The sequence below is a fragment of the Thalassophryne amazonica genome, chromosome 7 (assembly GCF_902500255.1).
Source record: "Thalassophryne amazonica chromosome 7, fThaAma1.1, whole genome shotgun sequence".
NCBI classification, from domain to species: Eukaryota; Metazoa; Chordata; class Actinopteri; order Batrachoidiformes; family Batrachoididae; genus Thalassophryne; species Thalassophryne amazonica.
This window is the reverse complement of record NC_047109.1, coordinates 24,017,482-24,045,115: the sequence shown is the minus strand read 5'-3', so window position 1 is coordinate 24,045,115 and position 27,634 is coordinate 24,017,482. Positions and strand designations below refer to the sequence as shown.

At 42.2% G+C, this 27,634-nt stretch overlaps 1 protein-coding gene across 5 annotated transcripts in view; it reads left to right on the top strand.

Annotated features, from left to right (window-relative positions):
• LOC117513713 (glutamate receptor ionotropic, kainate 2) overlaps nt 1–27,634 on the top strand; it is a 1,177,061-nt gene that overhangs the window by 481,187 nt on the left and 668,240 nt on the right. For all 5 annotated transcript variants that reach the window (XM_034173955.1, XM_034173957.1, XM_034173956.1 and 2 more), the window contains exon 7: nt 4,064–4,237. In XM_034173955.1, coding sequence (XP_034029846.1) covers nt 4,064–4,237 — 174 coding nt within the window. The remainder of the gene's footprint in view (nt 1–4,063; nt 4,238–27,634) is intronic.

Below are 27,634 nucleotides of genomic sequence, written 5' to 3'. Positions count from 1 at the left end.
TTGGTGGTGTAAATGATGATTATGATGGAATCATCTGGTCTGCACTGTCTTCACGTGACAGGTGTGACTGATCAAACTGTACATACAGTACAACACCGAGCTGTTACAAACAAATCTGGCAGAAAATGTTTGCCATATGCGGCCTCAGTATGGCTGTGTTCTGGAAGAACTACGCTGTCAGAGAGGCACTCGTCGTCTGCCAAACATAACGGTGGAAAATGACAAGACAGCCCTCTGTTTGTACCTCCCCAGCCTCATTCATGTTTGCATTTGTTCTTCATCTTCCTGAAAACACCAGAGGGATTTTTAATTATCTTATGCCAAGCTGAATGGCTCCAAAGGAACAATATGTATGTTTAGATGTTTCATTTCAAAGTGAAAATGAGCCCCTTTAGACATTATGATGAAAATCTGAAGAATGTATGTTTCAAAGGAACTTGTCCTCAAAATACAAGCAGCAGTGTTTGTTCCAAAATATCACAAACACCTTCTACAGAATGGGAGGTGATGGGCCATATCTAGTCGATCTATGAAGCACATTCTAAAGCGCATCATTGGGGGCATGGTGTTTAATCAACGGGTTGTATTTGGTCTGCAGTGTCATGTGTCACTGAGGGGTGGTGGCCAAGGGGTTAGTGCACTTGGTTTCAGTGCGTAAGGTTCCCGGTTCAAATCCCGCCCCTGCAACATTTCTCAACGTAATGTGGAGTTGCGTCAGGAAGGGCATCAGGTGCAAAACTTGTGCCAATTCAGCATGCAGATCCACCTTGAATCTGCTGTAACCCCGAGTGCAAACGAGGGAGCAGCCGAAGGGACTTACTAGTGTCATGTGTCACTGCCTGTAAGACCGTTGTGGTCTTCAGTCTGTCACATTGATATTTTGATGCCAAACTTGGTAGGTGACAGAAGTGAGATGTTTTCAGGTGAGGAAATGGATCTGTGCGCAAAGCATCAAAGTGCACAAGCAAAGTTGAGGTGAAGCAGCTGAGCACTTCATTACTGCAACACCAATAACTTGCTCTCCTCCACATCCACTCAGGTGCAGACAGGCTCTTGCTGGTCCTAGACCCTATCTTGGTCATCCCCATCTGCAAAACCAATGTTATTCAATTTTGTATCTTTTATTTAATTTTGATTTAATATTTTCAATTCAGTTTCAATTTCAATTTCAATTTATTTTTATTGATATAGCGCCAAATCACAACAGAGTTGCCTCAAAGCGCTTCACACAGGTAAGGTCTAACCTTACCAACCCCCAGAGCAACAGTGGTAAGGAAAAACTCCCTCTGAGGAAGAAACCTCAAGCAGACCAGACTCAAAGGGGTGACCCTCTGCTTGGGCCATGCTACAAACATAAATTACAGAACAATTCACAGAACAATTCACGGACGAATATACAAGAAATGCTATTGGCGTACAGGACAGGAGGATTTCCTTCAATTTCATTAGAGATGAGGAATGTGAGTACTAACATGCATCCTTGTGTGTATCAGCTGAGCAGACCTGGCACCAGTCAAAGATTTGCAGAGGGGTCTTTCATTGCTCTGAGAGGAGCACTTTTTTTAGGCCAGAAGTGTAAAGTCCTATCTAATCGGGGGTCCCCCCCACCCGGATATTTAAAAATCTGAATGGTTGACGTAATCTTCTCATGTTTGACACTTGAAGAAAGCACATGTTAAATTTATGTGAGCGCAGTTGAAATGCACCTCTAATACTGGGCTGGTGAATAGGATTTAAAAACTTTATGCCCCTCCTTTATGCACCAAATGCAAGTATCAGCTAAACATTGTCTCAAGACTGTTAACTGTTACCAGCAGGACATGCAACTCATAGCTAACGTGAGGTATCCAGTGAAATTCAGTGTTTCTTTTACTCTGTCTTTTAATTTCTTCGAGGACCCCCCATGGTCCTTGATTAAAGAAACATTGTATATCCATGTTTTAGTTCAACATAGTTTTTTCCACTTCTCACTTTCTTTCACAGCTAGGTCCAACAGTCAACATATCATTTACATTTACATTTTACCCAGATCATTTCATCAACCAATCAAATCATTCACAGTTATTTTAGTAAAAATCAGATAAAGCACAGTCTGTTTGTCAATATTATTATGAATCATCTATATTGAAAATTTCTGCAAATTGTAATCATGGTAGCCTGCGATTTTTACATCCACCAAGGATGTAATAAAATCATTGGCATGTATTTATTTGTCTGTCTGTAGGATTACTGTTAGCAGGATTACTTGAAAACTACTGCACAGATTTTCATGAGAATTTCACAATAGATATTAGGCCATGGAAGACTCCATTAAAGTTTGGAGGTGATCTGGATCTGGATCCAGACACTGGATCAAGTTTCACTTTATACAGGCTTTGCAGGATTATGTCAAAACTACTACATGCATTTTGAAGAATTTTTTACCACAGATAGATATGGAACATGGAAGAGTCTATTCAATTTTTGGGGTGATCTGGATCTGAATTCTGAATCAAAATTTCACCTTATATAGGCTTTCAAAGATTACGTCAAAACTACTTCACAGATTCTCACTGAAATTTGGACCACAGATAGATATTAGGGCATGGAAGATTCCATTAATATTATCATTATTTTTATGATTATTATTATAATCATAATAATAATCATCATCATCAGACTTATTATATATTAATATTATTTTCTTTTATTATTATTACTTCTATTTTGTCTTTTGATTCTTAAATGGACCACAATGGACACAACTGTTTTCATTTTCTTGTGTCATACCTGTATTTTTAAAGTTTAAAAATATAAATCAAATCAAATCAAATCAATTTTATTTATATAGTTGCCCCAAGGCGCTTTATATTGTAAGGCAAAGCCATACAATAATTACGGAAAAACTCCAACGGTCAAAACGACCCCCTGTGAGCAAGCACTTGGCGACAGTGGGAAGGAAAAACTCCCTTTTAACAGGAAGAAACCTCCAGCAGAACCACGCTCAGGGAGGGGCAGTCTTCTGCTGGGACTAGTTGTGGCTGAGGGAGAGAAGCAATACAAATGTATTTAAACAATTACACGTCTTAATGAAGTTCGGGTTATATGATCAGTTGATTTCACTGTCCATTCATAACTAGGAGCGCATTTGTCTTTTTTACCCCCCCCCCCTTCTGTGACAACCAACCACAGCTCCTAGAGTACTCAACATTCATAAGATGCTTCAGTTTTACAAAAAAAAAAAAAAAAAAGAATACTCTTACAAGGATGGCATGCAAAACCTGGACTGATATAATGCTTGGTTTCTTCTCTGTTACCCTCTGCCGGGCTCCACTGGCCAACATCAGAGGCTTGACTGGATGCACCACCTCCTCTGTAGAAATGTGAAGAAATGTGAAGGAATGTGTAGGACCTGTCTTGACAATGCACCAGTAGCAAGTGACGCTATCGCAGAGTTATGTTGAGTTTAAATAGGCTACATCACACGATGTCTCAAACATTGAGTCACCAATCAACTCTGCCAAACTAAACTATTGCTCTGAGGAGTGTGCTACAAATGTGCCCACCCTCCAGTGGTGGATGTCAAAGGACATCCTTTGTGAGTCAGTGGACCAGTACCAAATGCTGAGCTTTGCCTGTACAATGGCACTGTCTGCTAGGCTACGTCGACCTGCATGGCAGAGAGGAAATATGGACCCCTAGACAGTGCAGGGTGTTTCACAGAGATTTTTGTGAATCTGCTACATTGGCCAGCATCAGACCCTTTACGTCAGGGTGTTCATACTCACATTTGTACTCATGAGCTCAATCTAAATATTTTAGGTCTGTGGAAGAAAAGTAGTCAAAGTCAAATACAATTTAGTCTCCCATACATGCCCAGGGAGACAAAATGATTTTTCAGATCAGAGGGGAGACCATGCATACTCCACACAGTGAGACTTAGCTGGACCCAAACCCTGTTGAGCTTCAGTTCTAGCTATTGCTCTTTGTAGCACTTCATGTTTTTGTTGCTGTATTTGAACTACATGGTTGATTAGAATTTGGTTCAAAGCTGTCACATCAAGGTATGTTGTTGGTCTTTCAGGATCTGTTTGGACTGGATGTTGAGCCGTACCGATACAGTGGTGTGAACATGACTGGCTTCAGGATCTTGAACACTGAGAACAGCCAGGTCTCATCAATCATTGAGAAGTGGTCTATGGAACGCCTACAGGCGCCACCCAAACCTGACTCTGGTCTACTGGACGGCTTCATGACCGTAAGTCTTTCTAACCATAACTCTTAGTCTGCCTTGACATCATAGAACTTCTCCCAGGCCGCTTGTCTAAAAGAGATTGAATGTGTGTGGTTTTGTCAGAGGTTTTCCTGCCATGGCAGTCATTTAGTCAAAGTTTGTGAGTTGCTTACTTAGGTGTTGGCAGTGTACTGTTTGCAGTGTACTGCTTGTTAATGAGTGTTTTATTCTGTCAGACTCTGAGTCAAAGCATTGCAAATGTGATCTAAACCGCGAGCTGAATACGTTTAGAGGTAGAGTGGAAAAGTCATGAAACTGGAAGTGAATAACAACCGTGTATATGTTTGCTGTGTTTTCAAGCTACCTACCTACTTGTAGCTACAGTGACACCAAAATCCCATGTGTAAATACAGCAGGTTTAAAGTCTGCTTCACTTTCAGTCTGAATATATCAAAACAATGTAAGTTCTGAAGTACATATACTCTTAGTCTCACTTCGGTTTAATCATTTGACGTGGCACAAAAAAGCCTCTTGAATTTCCAACATGCTCTCATTCAGAGTTGTAATATCATGTTGATTTGGCACACTGGTATACTATCTGGTATCAGTAGACTGTTCTCTCTTTCTGGAGGTGCATCCTGGAAGGTCATGGTATGAAACCTTGTCCATACCTTGGAAAACGTAGGGTGCACTTGCACTAGGTGATCTGTACTGTGCACCAGAAAATTTGTTCTCTAAAGTTCAGTTTATTTGGGGTACTTCATTCTGTGCCTGAATACGGTACACTTAACTATGCCTGGGTCCACTTGAAGAAGTGGTCTTGGATATAGTTCACTTGGACTCAGGCAAAGTACATGTGATCATTAACCACACCAGAGCACAGATATTGAACATCATATTGCTGATGGGACTGTTCCATTTAGCAAATTCTACTAATATTGCTATCAATACTTGGATACAGTCTTCAATTAATTAAAAAACATTTATATTAAAAATGGGTTTGGTTTTTACCTTATTGATGACCTTGAGTTGCTGTCAGTAAGCAAAGTTGTAAAATACTTCCATAAAAAGTCATGCGTACAGCAGACCTGCTTGATGAATCCCATATTGCTTAATTAGTCATCAAAGACAACAGTCCATTGTGCCCCCATTGTGCCCCCCCCCCAACACACACACACACACACACACACACACACCCACACCCACACACAGATCTAATTCCCGGGTATTTCTACTTGTGTAACACACTTTTTTCGATGTTTTGGGGGTAGGAGAAGCAAATGTAGTAATACGAGGTCTGTCAATAAAGTAACGGTCCTTTTTATTTTTTTCAAAACCTATATGGATATCATTCATATGTTTTTACGTCAGACATGCTTAAACCCTCGTGCGCATGCGTGAGTTTTTCCACGCCTGTCGGTTTCGTCATTCGCCTGTGAGCACGCCTTGGGAAGGAGTGGTCCCGTCCAGCTCTCCACAATTTCTCTGATACTTACTGGACTAGTAAGCATTGAAAGCTGAGATAGACATGTCCAAACTTGTCCTCTGACACGCCGAAACGGAGGTGTTTCTTTGTCTCGCTTCCAAAGCGAATCAGTCTTTATGCACGAAGCTTCCGCACGGCTTTCCATGACAAAATCTCTTGTTAAAAGTGAAATCTGCCGGAAAATGGCTGATGTTCAGCTCTTGTTATAACCAGAGAAAGAGCACACGACGGTCTCGTATCCACAGAGCCATCCATTTAGAAATGGTCCGGTGGCTTGTGCCGCATCGTTGCAGCTCGGAGCGCGGCGCGCTGAGCGTCCTTAAAGGGGTCCTTAAAGCTGTAGTAACATTCCTTATTCTCTGTGAAGCCTGTAAAATTTTCACCGAAAGCCAGATACATTTTTCGAATGGTTTCCAGATGCCAGTCTCTAACAGCTTCTGAAAAAATTCTGATGGAAAAAAAATCCTTTTCATTCCGCCATTTCCAGACAATGAAAATCCGATGAGGGGGCGGGACCACTCCTTCCCAAGGCGTGCTCACAGGCGAATGACGTCACCGACAGGCATGGAAAAACTCACACGTGCACGAGGGTTCAAGCATGTCTGACGTAAAAACATATGAATGAAATCCATATAGTTTTTGAAAAAATAAAAAGGACCATTACTTTATTGATAGACCTCGTATCTCCTCGCCTTGAAAGTCCACAGCAACAAACTATCACTCAAAATGTTGGTATTTAAATGCTCTTTCTCATGATATATAATTAGATCAACAAGTAGGTCACCAGAGGTTAAAAGGTCACAGAATTTAGTCAATGCCCAAAATCTGACCCATGCCTATTTATGTCAATGTCTTGGTGCTAAAAGGAGGGATTTTGTCAACACCCTATGAAATGACTCATGGTGTCCCTGCAGCAAATCAAAAGGTCTAATGTTCAATAAATTAGCCAACTGTTGTTTCTATTGCAAGTGATATAAAGGTATTTGTTAAAGGTGATGAAAAACTGCTATTTTGGTGAATGTTTAAAATGTTTAAAATTATACACTTGTGCTGTTGGGAACCATGTTGGCAAGTCTGCAGGTTTTTTTTTTTTTTTGGCAGAATCTGGCTACTTCTGAAGTGTTGCAAATTATACTGCTGCCTGGTAGCGCTACAAATGTTTTGCATTCTTTGACTTTGATTATTGGGCTGCTTTTGTGGAGTGCTGAGTGGCCATTTGCTTGGCTTTATTATAGAAATCTGGCAACCCAGTGTGGTACCATGCCATTTTACCAAACAAAAGTGGCAATATATGGAAGTGAACATTCTTGGGCCCACAGCATGTCGTGCAATGTGAGTACAGGCCAACTAGGGAGTGGGGCAGGGTTGAATAATCATGCTCAGGCAACCAGACCAATAGTGAGTATGTCTTTAGAAGCTCCTTGAGGGTGTTTCACCTGGATATACTGTCATTGTGCCGTGGTCTTGCTGTCTCTTTGGCTGGATTTTCAAAATGTTTGAAAATTCCTTTCTTTTATGAACTTTGACATACTCTGATAATGCTTTTATGATATGTTGTGCATGACATGAGATCACTGGGCAATGTTCCTGAAGCCTAAAGGTTGTACTGAAATATGCTATGGTCATGCCACAGTTGTTCTTACACATGTTCCATGATACAAGTCTGGGGTGTTATCTAACAACATTTGTGGGCAACAGCGGTGTTGGGGTTATAGTCTTTGCCCTTCTGGTTTGCATATCCATGAAAGGGAGAATGAGTCTTCAGGTGCCCTTCTATGTGAGCAGATTTTTGAGAATGTCATCATTAATGTTTTAGTGTTCTTTTGACTGCATTTAGTGCAAAGGTTGAAGTTTCAGTTATGGGGACCATGGACAGTCAGTCTACTTTTCTCCATTCATCCACATATTATCTAAAACAACAACTTCTACAGATGTAAGAAAATCCCAAGCCTAAATGACACATATGAATGTAGAACAGTACTTTTAGCTTTTGCAGTAGGACATCTGACAGCGTGTTGCAAATTGATGCCTTTCATTGAGACTGTTAGATCCCATGTAGCTGGTATCTGCTGGCAGACTTGGTTTTCCAGTGCTGCATAAGATGTAAGACATCAGTTTGGACCAGAGGAGTAGTTAGGGTGAACTGTATCTTTGTAGTTCTCATAAGGGAAACAATTTCTGCTTTGAAATTTGCAGTTTGCTGCTTGTAGATGTGATTCCCATGTGGGCTAAGCATCTGTGAGTGTGTTCTCTGATTACCACGCACTGCCAGTAAGAACTGCTTCTCAACTCTGCTTTAATAGCACTCGCTTATCGAGGAACCAAGCTAAAAATGTCAACCCACCAGAGACACAAAATGGCAAGGAAAAGAAAGTAATGCCGGAGGGAGTGAAATGAAACAGAGAATAAGGACATTGAGAGTGGGTGAAGGAAAAGCATGAGTGAAATCAGAGTCCTTGTGTCTAATTCCCAGAACAACCATTGAGGTGTTAAACACGGGGCCAGTGGAGCGATTGGTCTGATTCCAGTTGAACAGCACCAGCGACGGCAGCAGCAACATGTTGGCAGCTGATTGAAAACAGTGGTCTGCCTCTGGGGAATGACAGTTCTCTTTCATATGAAATAGAGAGATCTTGCTGAGTCATGTATCTCGACTGATATCTAAGAGTGGGTGTTGCTCAGTTTCAACCCTGTTCCTATTGTGTGTGGCTTTCTCAATCAATACTGTTTCCCACTGGATATGTGAAACAGACTATATATATATACAGTGAGGAAAATAAGTATTTGAACACCCTGCGGTTTTGCAAGTTCTCCCACTTAGAAATCATGGAGGGGTCTAAAATTTTCATCTTAGGTGCATGTCCACTGTGAGAGACATTCATTTTTCTGCACTCTTTACCTGTATTAATTGCACCTGTATAAAAGACACCTGTTCACACACTCAATCAATCACACTCCAACCTGTCCACCATAGCCAAGACCAAAGAGCTGTCTAAGGACACCAGGGACAAAACTTTAGACCTGCACAAGGCTGGGATGGACTACAGGACAACAGGCAAGCAGCTTGGTAGAAGACAACTGTTATGATTATTTATTAGAAAGTGGAAGAAACACAAGTGTTGTGAAAGTGTCGTGACACGGACCCACAACAGGGGGCGTTAATGAACGGACAATGGATAAGCCAAAAGTAACAATTTAATGTTGTGAATCGCACAACAACGTACAGACAATAACAATATGGTGACTGTCAATCATACACCAGGTGACGTGTGGGCAGGCTCGACGATAGAAGAGGCCTGGCGAGAGAAGAGCCGGATCCCACACAGCTTCCCGACCAACGGAGCTGAAGAACACAGGAGCCGCCAAACCCTGCGCCCCAGGTGGCCGCTGTCTTCAGCAGTCAGACCCGGTACTGCTGGCAGAGAACAGAGACAGTCCTGATGAGTGTGAGTTCGCACACTCAGTAATCCCACAGTCTGTATACAATTGGGAGGGAGAACCTCCACCTCCAATCACACACTCGTGCAGCTCCTGTCTAACCATTTATCTGGTTGGGGTGTGAAGCGAAGCCGTCGCTGATCACACCAAACGCCAATCCCACAAATAAGGACACACCACAGGAAAATGGCTGCAAAGAAGTTCAGACTATTAGTCAGTGTTAAGTCAGCAGAGAAGTTACCTGAATGGTAGCTGATTTCTCGGCGGGGAGGTGGAGTTGCAGTCTGGCCTTTATGGTGGTGGTGATGAGTAGTGGATGAGTGACAGCTGGTACGGATGATGAGTGACAGCTGTCACTCCTGGTCGCTCCGACGCCCTCTCGTGCTTGAAGCCCGCACTTCAAGCAGGGTGCCATCTTGTGGTGGTGGGCCAGCAGTACCTCCTCTTCAGCGGCCCACACAACAACAAGATGACTGTCAATCTCCCTCGGTTTGGGATTCCATGCAAGATCTCACTTTGTGGAGTAAGGATGATTCTGAGAAAGCTCAGAACTACACAGGAGGACCTGGTCAATGACCTGAAGAGAGCTGAGACCACAGTCACAAAGATTACATTAGTAACACATGATGCTGTCATGGTTTAAAAGCAGGGCAGCAAGGTCCCCCTGCTCAAGCCAGTACATGGCCAGGCCTGTTTGAAGTTCACCAGTGACCATCTAGATGATCCAGCGGAGGCATGGGAGAAGGTCATGTGATCAGATGAGACCAGAATAGAGCTTTTTGGAATAACTCCACTTACCATGTTTAGAGGATGAGAACAACCCCAAGAAAACCATCCCAACCGTGAAGCATGGGGGTGGAAACATCATACTCTGGGGGTGCTCTTCTGCAAAGGGTACAGGACGACTGCACCGTATTGAAGGGAGGATGGATGGGGTCATGTATTGTGAGATTTTAGCAAACAACCTCCTTCCCTCAGTAAGAGCATTGAAGATGGGTCATGGCTGGGTCTTCCAGCATGACAATAACCCCAAACACAGCCATGGCAACTAAGGAGGGACTCTGTAAGAAGCATTTCAAGGTCCTGGACCTGAACTCAATATAAAATCTTTGGAGGGAGCTGAAACTCCAAACCTGAAAGATCTAGATAAGATCTACATGGAGGAATGGGCCAAAATCCCTGCTGCAGTGTGTGCAAACCTGGTGGAAAAACTACAGGAAACGTTTGACCTCTGTAACTGCAAACAAAGGCTACTGTACCAAATATTAACATTGATTTTCACAGGTGTTCAAATTCTTATTTGCAGCAGTAACATACAAATAAATTATTAAAAAAAAAATCATACATTGTGATTTCTGGATTTTTTTTTTTTTTTTTTTTTTTAAATTATGTCTCTCACAGTAGACATGCACCTAAGATAAAAATTTCAGACCCCTCCATGATTTCTAAGTGGGAGAACTTGCAAAATTGCAGGGTGTTCAAATACTTATTTTCCTCACTGTATCTATCTATCTATCTATATCTATATATATATATATATATATATATATATATATATATATATATATATATATATATATATATATATATGTGTAAACACAAACTGCAGGTTTACAGCTATTAGCTTCAAGCACGAGCAATCCAGATTACATTGATCATCTCATTCAAACATTCTGAGTGTATTTTCGGGAGGTACAAGACAGATTATCCTCGAAATCTTTGTGTTTATTGTCTCCTCTTTAACTCACTAATACCATGCTGTCATATATTCCTCAGCAGAGCTGAGCTGGGTGGTTATATTTGGACCAGCGACAGGAAAGAATGTGTCTATGAGGAGTGTGCCATGACCCTGTTCATCAGTGAATTAATAGCACAGGAGTTTGAAGGTGGGGACTGATTAATTAGACAATCAGTCAACAGCTAATGCATATTGACATGGTGAAAGGTTCTGTAAACGTTTGATTAACGGCTTCGCTTATGCGTTGGATTTACAGGTTGGTTTGCTTAAGTAGTGAACTGCTGATTTGCTCTAACTTATGGACTCGGAGATCAGTACGGATTGCAGCTTGAGGAGTACAAAGACTTTAGCTGCTGAGACTGCTTTTCTCTCAGTAACACTCAAATTACATCATTTAAATTACTGCTTGACATTTGATGTTCATTGCAGGTTCATAATAATTTTGAGATTAAAGCTTCTGGTGTATTTAAATTAGATTTTTTTTATAATGGGTATAAAATAAATACTGGCTTTCTTTGACTGAATTTATGTGCTTAATAAATGCCAAAACCTCTGCAACAGAAACAAAGCTTTGACCTCTGTAATTAAGATAAGGTAAGATAATCCTTTAAGAGTCCCACAGTGGGGAAATGTACAATGTTACAGCAGCATAGGGACAGTCACAGAGCAACAGAACAAAAAGTATCCAAAAATAAGAAAAAAAAAAATTAACAAATACGGAAGTCAAGTTCTGTACAGAACAACAATATGTACATTTGAATAGATTACACTATATACAAGCAGAAGGAATGTTCCATAATATTGCACGAGTGTGTAGTATCATTGCAAATGGCTGAAAATTTTTAATATAATGACATTAATGATTTGAGTGATCTGAGTGGTCAACTGGGAACAGTGCTGGTTGTGGAGTCTGACAGCAGCAGGAAGCATGGACCTGTGGTATCACTCCTTCACGCACTTTGGGTGGAGCAGCCTGTTGCTGAAGGAGCTTTCTACTGCAGTCAGGGTGTCACGCACGGGGTGGGAGGCATTCTCCAGCAGGGATGAGAGCTTAGCCACCATCCTGCTTTCTCCCACATCCTGCACTGAGTTCAGTGGACTTACCAGGACAGAGCCAGCCTCCCTAATCACTTTTTCAAGTCTCCTCCTCTCAGCACATGTAATACTGCTGCTCCAGCAGACCACTCCTTAAGGGCCCTGTCCCACTGGCGTTTAGAAGGATTTGCGTATGGATTGCGCACAAAATTGGCCCATATTCACCAAACATCCGCAATATCCGTGTAACATGCCTGTATGAGTCGGCTGTCATCCGAACACGCCCGTGATCATCCACAGAGGCACGCATGTCCGCAGCCAGGATTTTTGAGCTGTTCAAAAATCTGAATGCGGATGACATCCACCTTACATACCCCATATATACTCAATTCATACACAATACATACTCACTCTATGGGCTGTATATCTGCCGTTAACCACTGATATCTGCAACTGACGGGGATTTGTGGCTTGGCAGCGGACCGGGACAGTGTGTAAAACAGATATATTGCGTGTCCATCATGTCCACATCACAAACTAAAATATATTGTAGCAAATGCATACAAACTGGCCACGAATAAAGCGTTTTTATTACATCTGCTTTGCAGCTGATTTGTGGACAATCTTTGAATGCATAACAAACACGTCACATAAACCCAAAGTGTGGCAGAAAGCGACATACCTGCCAGTCAGTGCCGGTCCGGCTGTGTAAATCCACAAAGACGTAACTGCTGCAATCCAGGACTTTTATTTAACACCAACAAAAGGAAGAGTTGCTGTTTAGCCACAACTCATGCTGAAAATAAAAAAAAAAAAACACCGTCTCACACCCGGAGTGGCTTTCCCCCTCCCGCTCCCCAAACTCATGAACACTTAACACACGCATGACAACACTCTGTGATCAACTTGTCCAAGTCAAGGAAATGCTCCAGAGGCTGTATTGTTGGTGTTAATAGTGATGGCGACGGCCCGAGTGCACTTCTTTTATGACTGCAATGCAGATGCCGTTCACGCGCAACACGTGTGCTATGCATTCATAATACACCCGTAATACTGCCATGATAATCTCAATGTGTCAGATCAGTTTCCTCACTACATGCGTTATATAACCATGATTGTTCATCATATATTCGCTATATATTATTAATATATCTGTAATTCATACTGGGACATTTGTCATTTTTGGCCATTTTTGTTGCGGACAACAACGAATGCCCGCAATTTGTATACTCAATTCATGCGCAATTAATCCTCTCACCAGTGGGACAGGGCCCTAAAACCTCCTAACATCTGCCTGTTTTTGTCTTGTGCATGAAGGTCTTGCATACAAGTGCCATTGCTCACTAAAACAATATTTTACCTCCCACATGCTTATGATATGGCTCATTTTAAAGATCTGGATCTCTAGTTTCTGAAGATGTGTATAAGAACCAGTGCTACACAACTTTACCTATATCATTTCAAACATGCCTAAAAATGTTAGTTTTTATTCTCGAAAAAAAAATGTCAAAAGCCTTTAGCTTGGACATACTTTACAGCAGACATTCCCTACTCACTACAATTATTGTTCATGTTGTTGGCAACAACTGTGTGAAATAACATGTCTCTAGTCATAAGCATTTTGTTTCTGTGAGACTTTTTGTGAGACATAGTCCATTCGGCACAATTGGTTCAATTTTGTACCAAATTACTTTATTTGCATTATATGTCTTCTTAGACCATAAAAAACACATTTTTTCAAATATTCATATTTTTGCATTGTTACTATGCACTTTCTAATACCCCACATGTGTTCTGACCTCTGCCTGGCCTGATACACAGTTATAACAGCGGCCTCTGGATGCGTGACTGCAAGTCCCATAATGCATTGAAAAGCTTATTTCCTGTTCTAGAACCCTACGTAGCCCAAATGCTCCACACGTGCCTTATTTTTTCATGCGCTGATTGGATAACAGGCGTTACGCAGTGTCATTATGGAGCACTTGTTTTGGTCAAAGGGCTCTGCCGGGTGACTCCGTGCACCAACAACTCCAATCATGGTGCCATTTTGAAGCCAAGAGCAGTAGGAAATTGACTGTACCTGTTGTAACTCAGTAATGGCGTCAACTGGTGTACACTAATGAGAAACACACTGTTGTGTGTTGGGGGGTGTGGCTGGATATTTTGGTGTTCTTTTCTTTTCTTTGCTCTCCAGGTGGCATGAGAACTGATTTGTCTGTGGAGAAGGTGCTGGCTGAAGAATCCTTCACCCTCATCAACATCATGTGCAGCACCTGTGAATGGTGCTCACATGCAACCTTAAAGACTTTCAGCTGAAGCAGATAATTGGATGGCGTTCTGCATTTAAGTCATGTGTGATTCAAGCAGAACTGCCGGGAACTCGACCTTGTGATGTTCGTTTGTGAGACGCTGAGGACCGCGCCTGGGTTTGACACATCGAGCCCGTGAAGCAAGGAAGGGTGAGGGACACATGCTGTCAGCACACATCAAAGGTGATTAAGTGTTTGACTAATTGTTGATAGTAACTTGGTATTTTGTTACGCAGTATACTTGAATTGTGATGAGGATTGTGCAGCTTGCTTCTCACTGCTGTGGCATGCGGACAAGTGGTCCTCCACCTGTTGTGAGAAGCTGCTCATTTGCATAAAGCTTAAAATTCAGACCTGCATGTGTTGCTGATAGTGTGTGTCTTTTGAAGGATATTAGTTGTAACTGCTGACTTACCTCACCTCTTCTATGCTTCGCAGAGAGTCGGTTTGTCGTGTCCACCTGGGGGGTGTTTGGCGGTGGTAGTGGGTCCAGGAGCGCCGGGCTTTGATCCTTTTGGGTGCTGGAGAGCGTGCCAGCCTTCACTCCACCAGAAGGACGCTTTTTCAGTTCTTACACTTTATTATGCACCAGTGGGTGAAATAAATACATTGTTTTTGTTATTGGAACCGCTTTCTGGTTATTTTTAGCGCTGGGTTCCGTCTGACGCAGGTCCGCTCCTCAACCCGCGTCGACACATAACAGTAGTTCCCGGCCATTCCATAATGGACCCAGTGGCAGAGGCGGTTCCTTTTGCCGAAAAAGTTCAAGAACACTTGGAGAAAATATGGGAGCAATTACAGCATCTCGCAAACCAAATTAAACAAACAGACGCCCGTGTTACGGAGCTTGCAGCGCAAGCCGTTCCGCTTCCTGCTGCTCCAGCTGCGGCACCATCGATACTAGTGCAGATAACTCCGTCACCCAGAGATTCGGCGTCCGAACTGATTGTTTGTCGTCTGGAGCCTTGTGCGGTGATGCAATGTTCTCTGGTTTCTGCTCAGTCAGGTTGGAGCGCCGCAGCTTTACGAGGAATGTTTGTAGATGGGTTAAATGAGTCATTAAAAGACGAGCCGGCAGTTCGTGACGAGCCAAACGATTTAGATGAGCTAATATCGTTGGTGATTCGTCTAGATGATCGGATGAAGGAGCGTGGACGCGAGAGAGGCCGGCCATCAGAGCGGGTTTTTTCGTCTCGGGGCTTTTCCCGACACAAATCTGGGCCTCCTCTTCTTCGCCCCACTGAGGCTCTTCCGACGGGACCTCTGGCTCCTCTTGCTGACGAGCCCATGCAGCTCAGACGAACGGAGATCACTGTATTGCCCCGACATATAAGCGTCAAGAAAAATAATGGTGACGTATCTCCAGGTGTTCTGGGACAGGCAAAATAACACACATAAAAAAAAAAATCTAGTTCGGGTTAATGTTTTGTTTTCTTTAAATAGGGGTTATAATTTGTTTAGGGAGTCAGAGGCGTGTCTGGTGGAGTGAATGTTAGGCGGATAGAAGCCCGTCTGGGCTCACTTAATCATTAATTTGTTATGTGTTTTTAGGTATTTTCTGTTTGGGTTGTTGGGTCGTTTTATTTTGTTGTTTTTTATTTCCCTACATCCCTAACCCCAACCTCACTTGCCCCAAGACCGTTTGTCTTGTGGGTTGTGGGGTGGTGCAGGTTGGTCACGCTGAGCGTTCTCAGAAGACCTCTGCACCTGGGGGGGGGGTGTTAGGGGCATTTTTCTTGGTTTGGTTAGGGCCCGGTTTCACTCCAGCCTCGGTGAGCCTTTGTACCGTTCGTCATTGGTGTTGCCGGGGTGTGGTGCAGCGGAGACATACCTCAGTTGGAGGGGTGGGCCGATCTGTTGCCGTTCGCCATTTCGGTAGTTCCACCCCTCCCGAGAGGCTGGGGTATGGTCGAATTGGGGCACCGGCCGTATTTCCGGTTCTCCGCTGCGCCTTGGGGTTGGGGCTGGGTTAGTTTTTCCTGTTCCCTTCCCCGGCTTAATGTTTTGAGCCGTTCGCCAAAATTGAGCCGCCGAGGGGCTCTGGGAGGGACCTGGGGTCTTTTGGGGTGCCGGGGAGGGTAACAGGGTTTACGGTCATTTTATATCCCCCCGGGGTTGTTTTTGTAGTCCTCCGGGGGTTGAGTTTTGATTTTGTTCTGTTTCCTTCCGGGTTCCACCTCCAGGGTTGATGGGACGGTCCTCTGGGGGGAATTGGCTTGGGGCCGACTAGCCAAGTGTGGCCGAGTCTAGGGTTCCAGGGTTGTGGGGAGGGTACCTCCTGGGGTTGATGGTACGGTCCTCTGGGGGGCGCCGTTTGCTCCATGTATACCCGGGGACCTGTGTGGGATTCTGGTTCTGGCTGTTCCTCCTGGAACTGGCGGTAAAGGCCTTCTGGGGGGGGTTGGGCTCTGCAGGTCGTTCTGGGGGGGTTGTTTGTTATTTTTCTTTTATGCATTTATGTTTGTATTGTGTTTGTGGGGCTGTGTTGGGTTTTTGCGTTTGGGTGTTTTTCTTTTCTTCCTGGGGTTTGATGGGACGGTCCCCTGGGGAGGTTTTGGGTGGGTTTTGTGTTTTTTCCTGTGTGTTGGATTGTACTGGGGAATGTTTTGGGGCTTTTGTTGATGCCAGCCGGCCTTCCAGCTGCGGTGCCCTGTCCTGCTGCTGTGGTGGACCTTAGGAGCGTGGTGTTGTCTGCTTCCTGACGAGGACCCCGGAGGGGGGTGCTGTTCTCGGGCCTGGTCTGTTCGGTCACCGGGAGGCTTCCCGTTAAAGGGGGGGTACTGTTGTGTGTTGGGGGGTGTGGCTGGATATTTTGGTGTTCTTTTCTTTTCTTTGCTCTCCAGGTGGCATGAGAACTGATTTGTCTGTGGAGAAGGTGCTGGCTGAAGAATCCTTCACCCTCATCAACATCATGTGCAGCACCTGTGAATGGTGCTCACATGCAACCTTAAAGACTTTCAGCTGAAGCAGATAATTGGATGGCGTTCTGCATTTAAGTCATGTGTGATTCAAGCAGAACTGCTGGGAACTCGACCTTGTGATGTTCGTTTGTGAGACGCTGAGGACCGCGCCTGGGTTTGACACATCGAGCCCGTGAAGCAAGGAAGGGTGAGGGACACATGCTGTCAGCACACATCAAAGGTGATTAAGTGTTTGACTAATTGTTGATAGTAACTTGGTATTTTGTTACGCAGTATACTTGAATTGTGATGAGGATTGTGCAGCTTGCTTCTCCCTGCTGTGGCATGCGGACAAGTGGTCCTCCACCTGTTGTGAGAAGCTGCTCATTTGCATAAAGCTTAAAATTCAGACCTGCATGTGTTGCTGATAGTGTGTGTCTTTTGAAGGATATTAGTTGTAACAGCTGACTTACCTCACCTCTTCTATGCTTCGCAGAGAGTCGGTTTGTCGTGTCCACCTGGGGGGTGTTTGGCGGTGGTAGTGGGTCCAGGAGCGCCGGGCTTCGATCCTTTTGGGCGCTGGAGAGCGTGCCAGCCTTCACTCCACCAGAAGGACGCTTTTTCAGTTCTTACACTTTATTATGCACCAGTGGGTGAAATAAATACATTGTTTTTGTTATTGGAACCACTTTCTGGTTATTTTTAGCGCTGGGTTCCGTCTGACGCAGGTCCGCTCCTCAACCCGCGTCGACACATAACACACGCTTGTTTTTTCTCATCTTTTTTTACAAAAACATGACAAAAATGTACTTTGATGGATTCTTTCTTCAAACGATCTTACTTTATGGAAAATACAACTACATATTCTTTTTCCGTGGATTGTTACGGACAAAATGAGCCCAGTGATGCCCGAATTTGGACTGATATGGACCTTAAGAACACCAGACAAGGTAAGAAGTTCTAAATTATGAATTGGAAATTCATCAACAAATTATTGGTTATTGGCTTTGTGGTGGATAGTTGACTTTGTTTGTATTTTGTGGTCACTTTCTTTGCGGTGTCCTGATTCCAAAGAGGTATAACAAGCTGGAATTGTTTTCATATATACTGTGCAGTTTCGGACTTAAAAGTCATTTGCACAAAACTGCCCGCCAGCGGGTGGTGGTGGTTAACAGGATCAGGTTTTAAAAAATGGCTGATGCCAATGAGTCATCACTGCTCTTAGCTTCATAATGGAGTAGAGCAGAGAAGGATTTTCTTTTACAAAACAGAATAAATCCAGGCTTGCATCTCAGATGTACCTTCAGGCAATTTATAGCTAAACTTTCAGGTCTTCTTTTTAAGAAAATCCTCCTCTGTACCACTTCATCATGAAGATGGATAACTGGTGAAACAAAATGCAAAGTTTGCACTCCAATCACAGGCACGTAAGCCTATAATTTCTTCTGGGTTGTCTGGGTGTCTTGGTGGCTTTCCTCACTCTTCTTCTTCTTGCACAGTCACTCAGTTTTTGAGAACTGTCTTCTCCCTGCAGATTTACCATAAAGTGCCCTACTGTTTGTATTTCTTTGTAATTAATGTAAATAAAGTCCAAGACATATTCAGTGGCAGCTTTACCATCAGACAGCCTCGTCCAAAACTACCACAAAAGACTCCAAGGTGTCGTTGATGTTAAAGGGGGCAATACACAGTATTAAGAACAGGGGTATGTAAACTTTGGATCAGGGTCATTTGAGTAGTTCTCTTGTCATTTTGATTTAAAAAGAGGAAACACAGTTGTTTCACAATAAATGGCTTCACCCAACCACTAACCATGAGTGAAAAAAAGTTTTGGTGTTGTCATTCAAATTCTCTTAAAAATGGTAAAAAAAAAAAAAAAAAAAAGCAAAAATTTTGCCAGGGTATGTAAACTTTTGAGCACAACTGTACGTTCAATTTTTATGAATTACAGCCATTTCTCTACATAGTCCCTCCATTTTTTTGTGCGCATAGGTACTTGAGAAACCTGAATACAAGTGTTATTCATGCATAAATGATCACATTTACAGGCAGCTACCTCTGTGTAAGCCTGAGCCAACAAGATTTCAGTAGCTAAGCAGAGTGGGTCCTAGTTAATACTTGGGTGGGAGACCTCTTCAGAAGACCATGGGCTGTGTTTCTCTCGAGGTAAAACTGGAGCTGGATCTGCTGTAGTGATCCTGGACAAAATGGGGACACCCAAAAGGCAAACAACAGCAGCCACTGTTGTTGAGACAAGTCAAAGAATGGATACATGAACATTTCCAAGTCACTGAATATGTCTTGTACTTCATTTACATCAATCATGAAGAAATACAAATAGTATGGTACTTCATGGTAAATGTCTGGTGTAGGTGATCCTCAAAACCTGCGTGTCTGAGCAAGAAGAAGACTTGTAAGGGAAACCGTCAACACTGGCTGAGTACGACTGGAGGAACTGCACCGAGTGTAGCTTTTGCCTGTTACACCACCAGATACACAGCGTCATGCTGGAGTGGCACCGAGAAGAATTTTGTTAAAAATAAGATATGAAATTTCAGCTACAGTTTGCCAGAAGGCACAAAGAACTCAGAGTAGATTTGATTTGTTTTCTTGTATTAAAATCCTTTGCTGTGTCACTTTACCATGAAACGTTGACTGGTGGAAGTAAATTACATTAAATTTGCACTTAAGAACATTATGAGGTTAAATCTACTCCACCAGTCAAATCATTAAGACAGTTAAAGAAGCTTGTAAACCTTTCGAGAAAGACTAAGTTTTTGCTCATCCTGATGCCACAAATCAGGTAAACTAATTCAGCACCTCATTTCTTTATGCTGTCTTCAATTAATCCTGCAGCAGAGAGTTCTTGCCCTCAGTCGTGCATTGACATGCACAATGAGAGTGACCTTACAAGCTCCACGCTCTCATTACCATAATGTGTTTCCATGTTAATTGCTTTAGCTGCTGTCTGATTCATCATGTGCTGTGCAAAATTGAAATAGGATATAAAAAACACTCAGGCATGACTGTAGATCTCACATTTGTCATATGTTGCAAGGTGGAGATGTAACTTTTACTCACATCTGAGCAAATCCGCTGACCCTTTAACCATCAAGGTCATCTCTTTGTTTGCTGCAAACGTGACAGCACTGTTGGTATTCAGAGCCACAGCATCACTGCTGAATCATTTCTACTCCCGAATTACCATAAATGTGCTATACCTGCGGCTACATCCAAATGGGCCAGTAATGCAAATCTATTTCTTCTTTGACAGGTATCATTTAAAGTCTGATACAGAGATATAAAAAAATGTTACACAGACATCACACATATTCCATGATTCATATTATACAAGTGTCACTCAAACAGGTGCCGGAGTAGGATGAAATAAGTCATACAACAAAATGTGTTATTAAACAGCAGGAGGCACTGCTGAAACCTGAGGGCAAACCTTACAAACAGAATTTTCAAAATATCATGTGGCTGTAAATATACCCGAACATATAACATGAACATTTAAACCAAGGCTTGGAACCAAAATTTTTCCAAACTGGTTCGTTCTGAACAGAAACCGTATTTGGTTTTGGGTTTCACCCCAAAATTGGCATTCTCAAACTGGTTAGAACAAAAAAAAATATGGTTCCTGATTAATAATGTTCTCTGTCAGCTGTGGGACAGTGAAAACACTGTATATGCCAGACCTCTATGTGGTGCTATAACACTCCCACAGAAAACTGAGAAAACAATACAGTGTACTCTAGCAGGTAGCAGAAGCTAACAGAAAACAGGACACTGATTAAAATAAAGGTTTTTAAGAGAAAGAGGGTCTGCGCTGTTCAGCTGAAACGCTTTAACTTATTGGTCCGCATGAAGCCAGAGTCGTATGCAAAACATGTAAAATCATAGCTGCCTCTAACACCTCGTACACCTGTTGCTACAACTATTTGTGGACACTAGCGGCTGAAAGACAGAGTGTGTGCTGTGAGAGCCCATTGAACCCTTTAGCATCAGGTGTCGGCCATATTGTTTGTACAATCTTGTGTAAATTATTAATGATAATTCAAGTTATACATGGCCTATTAACCAAATTTAAAAAGTGGTGTACAGGTTGAATTCCACACATTCAACACACATTTAAAAAGAGACTCAGAGTGGAGTGGATTGTGTGTTACATCTGCTTAATTAGGTCATGTGACGTTTTACGTTTGCTCCAGAGGGTTAACCTGATCTATCACATGGCCCTGCATCAAGTACATCATTCATCAATAAGTGATATAATCACATATGCAAGTATTACTTTGGGAATCCTAAGTCACCTACTACAATATGGAGTTAATTCACAAATGCTACTTAAATATTTTCTGTGTAAAAAATAAAAACCTTATTTTAACCTTGTCCAGAAGTGGTGTCAACTTCTGTTGGTTGAGTTGCATCTTAGTTGGACCTTCACACAGTGGAAATGCGTATTTTAGTAAGAAATATAACTCAATGCTAAAATACCCTTGGCTGTATGAGCATAAAAATAGGAAAGAGAATGTGACCTTTTGCCCTCTTAAAATAGGCCAAGGTTAGCCATCTTTGAACTTGTTCAAGGTTTGTGTCCCAAGAATGTTCCCTGTGCAAGAACCTGGCAGTAGCTCTGGATTCATGCTGAGCACAAATGAGTGGACGGACAGACAGAAGGTCTTTGCAATACCCAATGGCCATATTTTGGCCTTGGGTAAAAATCAGTATTCCAGATTGTATGTATGATGCTGTGTGCTCTTTATTAAGGATGTAAAAGACCACCAAGTGTCAGGCTGGGTGGACAGACACGTCTGGACACAAATGCAGGACACAACAATGCAGCTGTGGTTTTTAAGATTATTTACTGTATAATTAAGCACGGTCTGGTACACAAAAGACAGTCCAAAAACAGTAAACAAATCAGGTACATCAAGTGATAAGGCATTGTCGAAAAAACAGGCAGGTGGTCAAAAAACACAATGTGGCAAGCAGGACTAGGAAAACACCAGAACAGAGCTGGAAGCGAAGGCAAAAAGCACAAGGCGAGGGACTAGTACAACCAGTGAAGCTTTTATATACCCTGGTGATGAGCTACAGATTAGAAACAGCTGTGTGGAAAGCACCAGAATAGGGTCTGGCCCAAACAGTCTGCACTGGCCACCAGATCATGGGTTCAAATCCCCGCCTGACTGGAAAATCACTAAGGGCCCTTGGGCAAGGCCTTTAATCCCCTATTGCACCCGGTGTGTAGTGAGCGCCTTGTATGGCAGCACCCTGATATCGGGGTGAATGTGAGGCATAATTGTAAAGCGCTTTGAGCATCTGATGCAGAAGGAAAAGCGCTATATAAATGCAGTCCATTTACCATTCCATTTACTGGCCACCACCAAGGACAAGAGAGATAGGGAAAGACAAATCCCAAGCAGGAAAACCCAGCAAGAGAAATCACAAACTGAAAAAAACAAACAAACCTAAGCTAAGCAGAACAAACAGAAAAACATGGCACACAAAGTCCAGCTCATGACACCAACAATGTTATCTGCAATAAGTTCTAATCCCAGGGTCTGGCATGGCATGGAGCTATGTCGTTGCCTACGGCTAAGTTAATTTGCAATTCTGTGATGGTAGCAATAATGCAGAAAAGTACACCTAGACTTTAGAGCAACATAAGATGCCTTTAAGATGATGTATTTTCCATGGATTCCATCCATTTTCAACAAGACAATGCAAAACTATGTATTGCACATATTACAAAGGCATGGCTGCAGAAGGGAAGGGTATGGGGATTGGACTGGCTTGTCTGCAGTTCTGACCTGCATGTACCTGTATTGAGAATGTATGGAGAATTATGATATGAAAAATGCAAGGAAACCCTGTACTGTTGCACATCTTAATAGCCCCTTCACACATAACATGATTGAGGGTGAATGGCACACAAAGGAGGATTCGAAGGCGGTCAGTGTTTTGTGTCCACCCCAAGCATCACAAATGGCAATGCAAGTGTGTCGTATCCCCCAACAGCGACATGAATGGTGTGTGAGTGTGTCGTCCCACCAACATAGAGCATTGGAGGTGCATTTTGCATTTTCCCGCCGCATTCTGCCGACATTGTGGGGTTTCATGCTGTGTTCTTTTTTCTCTTTTTTGATTTATTTTTTATTTGTTCTGTTTGGTACTGTGCAGACTGGAGCTGTTGTTCGCCACTCTGGACAAAGGGGTGTCGTGTCTCTCAACTGACATTGACAGAGTGAACACAATGTGTTAAATTAAACCGAAAAGAACAGTGAACATAACAGATACATAACTAAAATAGAACAATGACTAAATACATCAATAAATAAAATATACATAAATAACACTATGTAACACAATTTTTGTTCCTGGCTTCTAAGTGTTATATTTCAACTGCTTATGTCTAAAGTCTATGGAAAAATGACTACATTCAGCACAAACTTTGATTTTATTTTTTTTTAACATTCTAGAAAGTTCTAAAAGTTTCTTGAAATTTCTAGATAATTCTGGAAACGTCTAGAAAATTCTGGACAGTTCTAGCAGTTAAAGAATATTCTAGAAGACTACTCAGTAGTAGTGAAGGCGAATCGAGAATATTCTTGAAAACAGACAAATTTCAAAATATCATTGTCCTGATCACAGAAGCAAAGTTTCTGTGGAATAACAGCTATTTTCTATTTATTTAAGGCATAACAGGTTAGGAAAACACACTGTGTACCCAGGAACAAAACAAAAATAAAAATTTGTTACATAGTGTAATATAAGGGAATGAAATTAATAAATAGGTTAAAAATTAAATAAAGTTGTTGTTGTTGTCCATTTCTGTATTTTTTTAATTATTGGTACTGTGCAGACTACCTGGAATCTGGAGCTGCTGCATGCCGAATGTGCACAAATAATTTGAGGGGGCTTCACACACAGTCTGGGTATGAGCACATCACGACTGTCTGTCCCTCCCGAATGACGCTTGACTTTTTCAGGTGTAACTCATTCAAACTGATTCGGATGAATTTGGCCTGATTTGCCCACATTCGTGTTATGTGTGAAGGGGACCTAAGCAGGCGTGGGGAGTAATGGAATACATGTAACGGCGTTACGTAATTAGAATACAAAAAAAAGGTAACTGTATTCCGCTACAGTTACAGAAAAAAGACGTTTTCAGATTACAGGTATATTTAGTAAAAATGGGGATTAGTTCACAGGATTACAATTTTAATACATTTTATGATATTATCTGTATATATATATATATTTTTTTTTTTTTGAAACGAAAACATCCCTTCATGGACAGCGACATGACGTCTCCTAACCGGGCAAAATATTGATGAAGTTCCCGGATGTTAATGCATTTTCAATGGAGATGCGTGACTGAACACACTCAGAAAAATGCTCGTAAAATACATGTTAAAATGCCATTTTGACCTGGATATCGAGCCAGTAAAATTATATTACATTAAACTATGTCAGGAAAGTATTAAACTTACTCTGACACACACACATTCCCAAATATTAGTGTTGAAAGTTACACAGATCTGCACTGTTCAAGCTACTGAGCTGCTGCTCTGTTCAACGCAGCGCAGCTCCTAAAACCATTACATTTATATATATTATATTTTTACACAATTATCTTTTATTGACCAAGTTTCATTCATGAAGTCAGTGGTGTGTGTACACATCTCTATGTGGTGCAAATTTAAAAAAAAAATTCCCAGTCTTGTTGAACAATTTTTTAACTAGACATTGGTCTACCAGTGGAAAATATCAACTAGACATAAGTGAATAGTTAATGGTCCGTTTCATCGCGCGACACAGGTACGGCAGGAGACATACAGCTGTTTATCATCCAAATATCACGGACAAAGTGACAAGAAGAATCAAAACCACTTACTTATGGAAGGAAATATGGTCTCCCTTGTTCCTCCATTTGTGGCTTTGCCAACATGCGCAACAACGTCTATGCACGCAAATCACTAACTTACCTGGAATTAAAATGGCGATCACGTCTCCTTACTGACAGTATTTACTTAATGGTTTTCATTATGCTTTTGTTCTTATTTTGAAAGTTCAATAAGTGGACTGATATGTTAAACATGGTGTGAATGTCATGTGAAAGAGTAAAGTAAGATAATTTTATGTTTACTGAGCAAGTAGCAGACTTTTTTTTTGTTTTGTATATTGTTCTGCAAGCCACTTTTAATTACAAATTCATCCGCACACGCCTGAGTTTTCATTATCCTTCATTTGTTTGGCATTTTTTTGTTGAAAATTTAGCAGGTGAACACTGAGTAGTAAAACAGAGAGTAAAACAGAGCATGCCATGTAAAAGAAACAGTTTTATTTTTGCTTAATAAACTGTACTATGTGGTCAAGACTATTTATATTTAGTTTCTTTTGTCTGTATTAGCATATTTGATATTGGAGTAATCCAGAAGTAATTGATAGTAATCAAATTACTTACTTTAATATTATGGTACTTGGATTACGTTACTGACTACATTTTTCAAAAGGTAACTAGTAACTGTATCGGAATACATTTTTAAAGTAGCTCTCCCAACCCTGGTCCTAAGATGTGTTTGAAGGAAGAATGAGACAAAATAACACCTGTAACATTTCTTTGCTTGTTATCATTAATGCCAAAATGTCTTTTAAATGTTGTGAGAAGTGGCAACATTACAAAGTGGAAAATGCTTTAAGCCCCATTACACATAGCAAGAATGTGCAAGAACCAGGCCGACATGGCAAAAATGGTCATAATCCAGATGCAGTTGGGAGGGAAAGAGGTGTGGTCAGCCGTGTCAGAATGCACCCAGACTACCTCGTTTTATTTATTCATTGCCTGCAGGATGCAGCCCAAACATATTTCAGACAACAGTCAGATGACACAGACTGCTGTCAGATGGCACCGACACTGGAGCTGTCACTCACTCACTCACTCACCCACGTAATCAAATCGGCACTCGTCCTCACATTCCCAGCACTAAACTGACCTCTCATCAGGAAGAGGGTGCACTGGCAGGATGGAGTGCACATGTGTATGTGTGAACAAGTGATCCAACCAGCACGCGAGTGTGTGGCCAGATGAAATGGTCACTCAGCTGCGTGCGTGTGTTCATAATGGCTGTTCAAGCCGCTTTGTGCGCAAGCACAGGAGCTGCCCATCCAGACTGCACCTAAAAAGGCTGTCAACTGTCAGTGACCCCCTGCTGTTGTACAGTCCGGTGAAAAATCCCTTTAGGTGTTTGATCAGTATTGTTGGGTTTTATTTGACCGACTGGACTCCCTAACTCCTGCTGAACTGTGCTGGCAGTGCACAAACTTCCCCCATGTGTGCAACTTTTTTTTTTGTAGCCATTTCACCGTATTTGATACGCATCTTAACACAACTGTAGTTGGATTATCGTGCGGGATGGCACTTTACATGGGATTTATTTATGCCAAAGTAGATTATGCATTTGTGAGCAGATTGATGTTGCACACAGCACAGCCAGGTGAAAGGGACTTCACCAGCTATCTGCACTGCTGCTGGGGCCATACTGGAGGCGAGTTGCATGTTTATTTATATTGTGATGGGCTGGGGAAAAATTTACACATTTACTACTACAGACTTAGTAGGTGAACATGTAATAAAACGTGTATTACAGCAGTGACATCCTGTTCAGCTGCGTTGCAGGGCACTGCACTGAGCCTCTGATGCGCGCAGAGTGGCACATTCATGTTATTACATATCAACATTTCGTTTGTCCTCCCTGGCCGGGGTCCAGTGGAGGTGAACAAATGTAGCACAGCATGGTGGCAGGCTTTGCTGTGACCGATCGATCAACTGTTTTGATGCCGTCAGAATATGTACATTGAGATCAGATGCTGCAAAACTGGACATACACCGCCATCAGATGTGTGTCCCATCTCGACAGCGGCAAGAGTGCTTTGAACATGTGCATCCCACTCGGGACAGCCGAGCGTATGGGACCAAATATGTAGACTGCTCATAGACTGCCGTCCATAGGTCTTCAGACCGCACCTCAATACTTCCCAATAGTGGGCGGATGTGTCATTCTGGCACCATTCGGCCTCAATCGGCCTATGTGTGATGGTGGTATGAGCCTCCCAGCTTTTTTGGAATGTAGTTGTAGGTTGTACATTAACACATGAAATGAAGTTGATTCTTTCTTTCTTGTTGTTTGTTTTGGGGTGGAGCCTATCCCTGCAGTCATAGGGTGAGAGGCAGGGGTATAACCTGGACAAGAGGCCAATCTATCACAGGGCCACATTTATAGATACAAACACATTCATATGCGGTCAATTTAGAGTTTCTAATTCACCTAACCTGCATGTCCCAGTGCCAAAGCTTCTTTTTTCTTTTTCTTTTTTTTTTGGTTGTATTTGTTTGGTTGTGGTTGTATTTGTTTCATGATTTTGCCTGATATTAAGTGGAATTAGATATGCTGATGATAAATTAGACAAGTAGAAATGGTAAGATTTTCCATTTTTATAGTGACT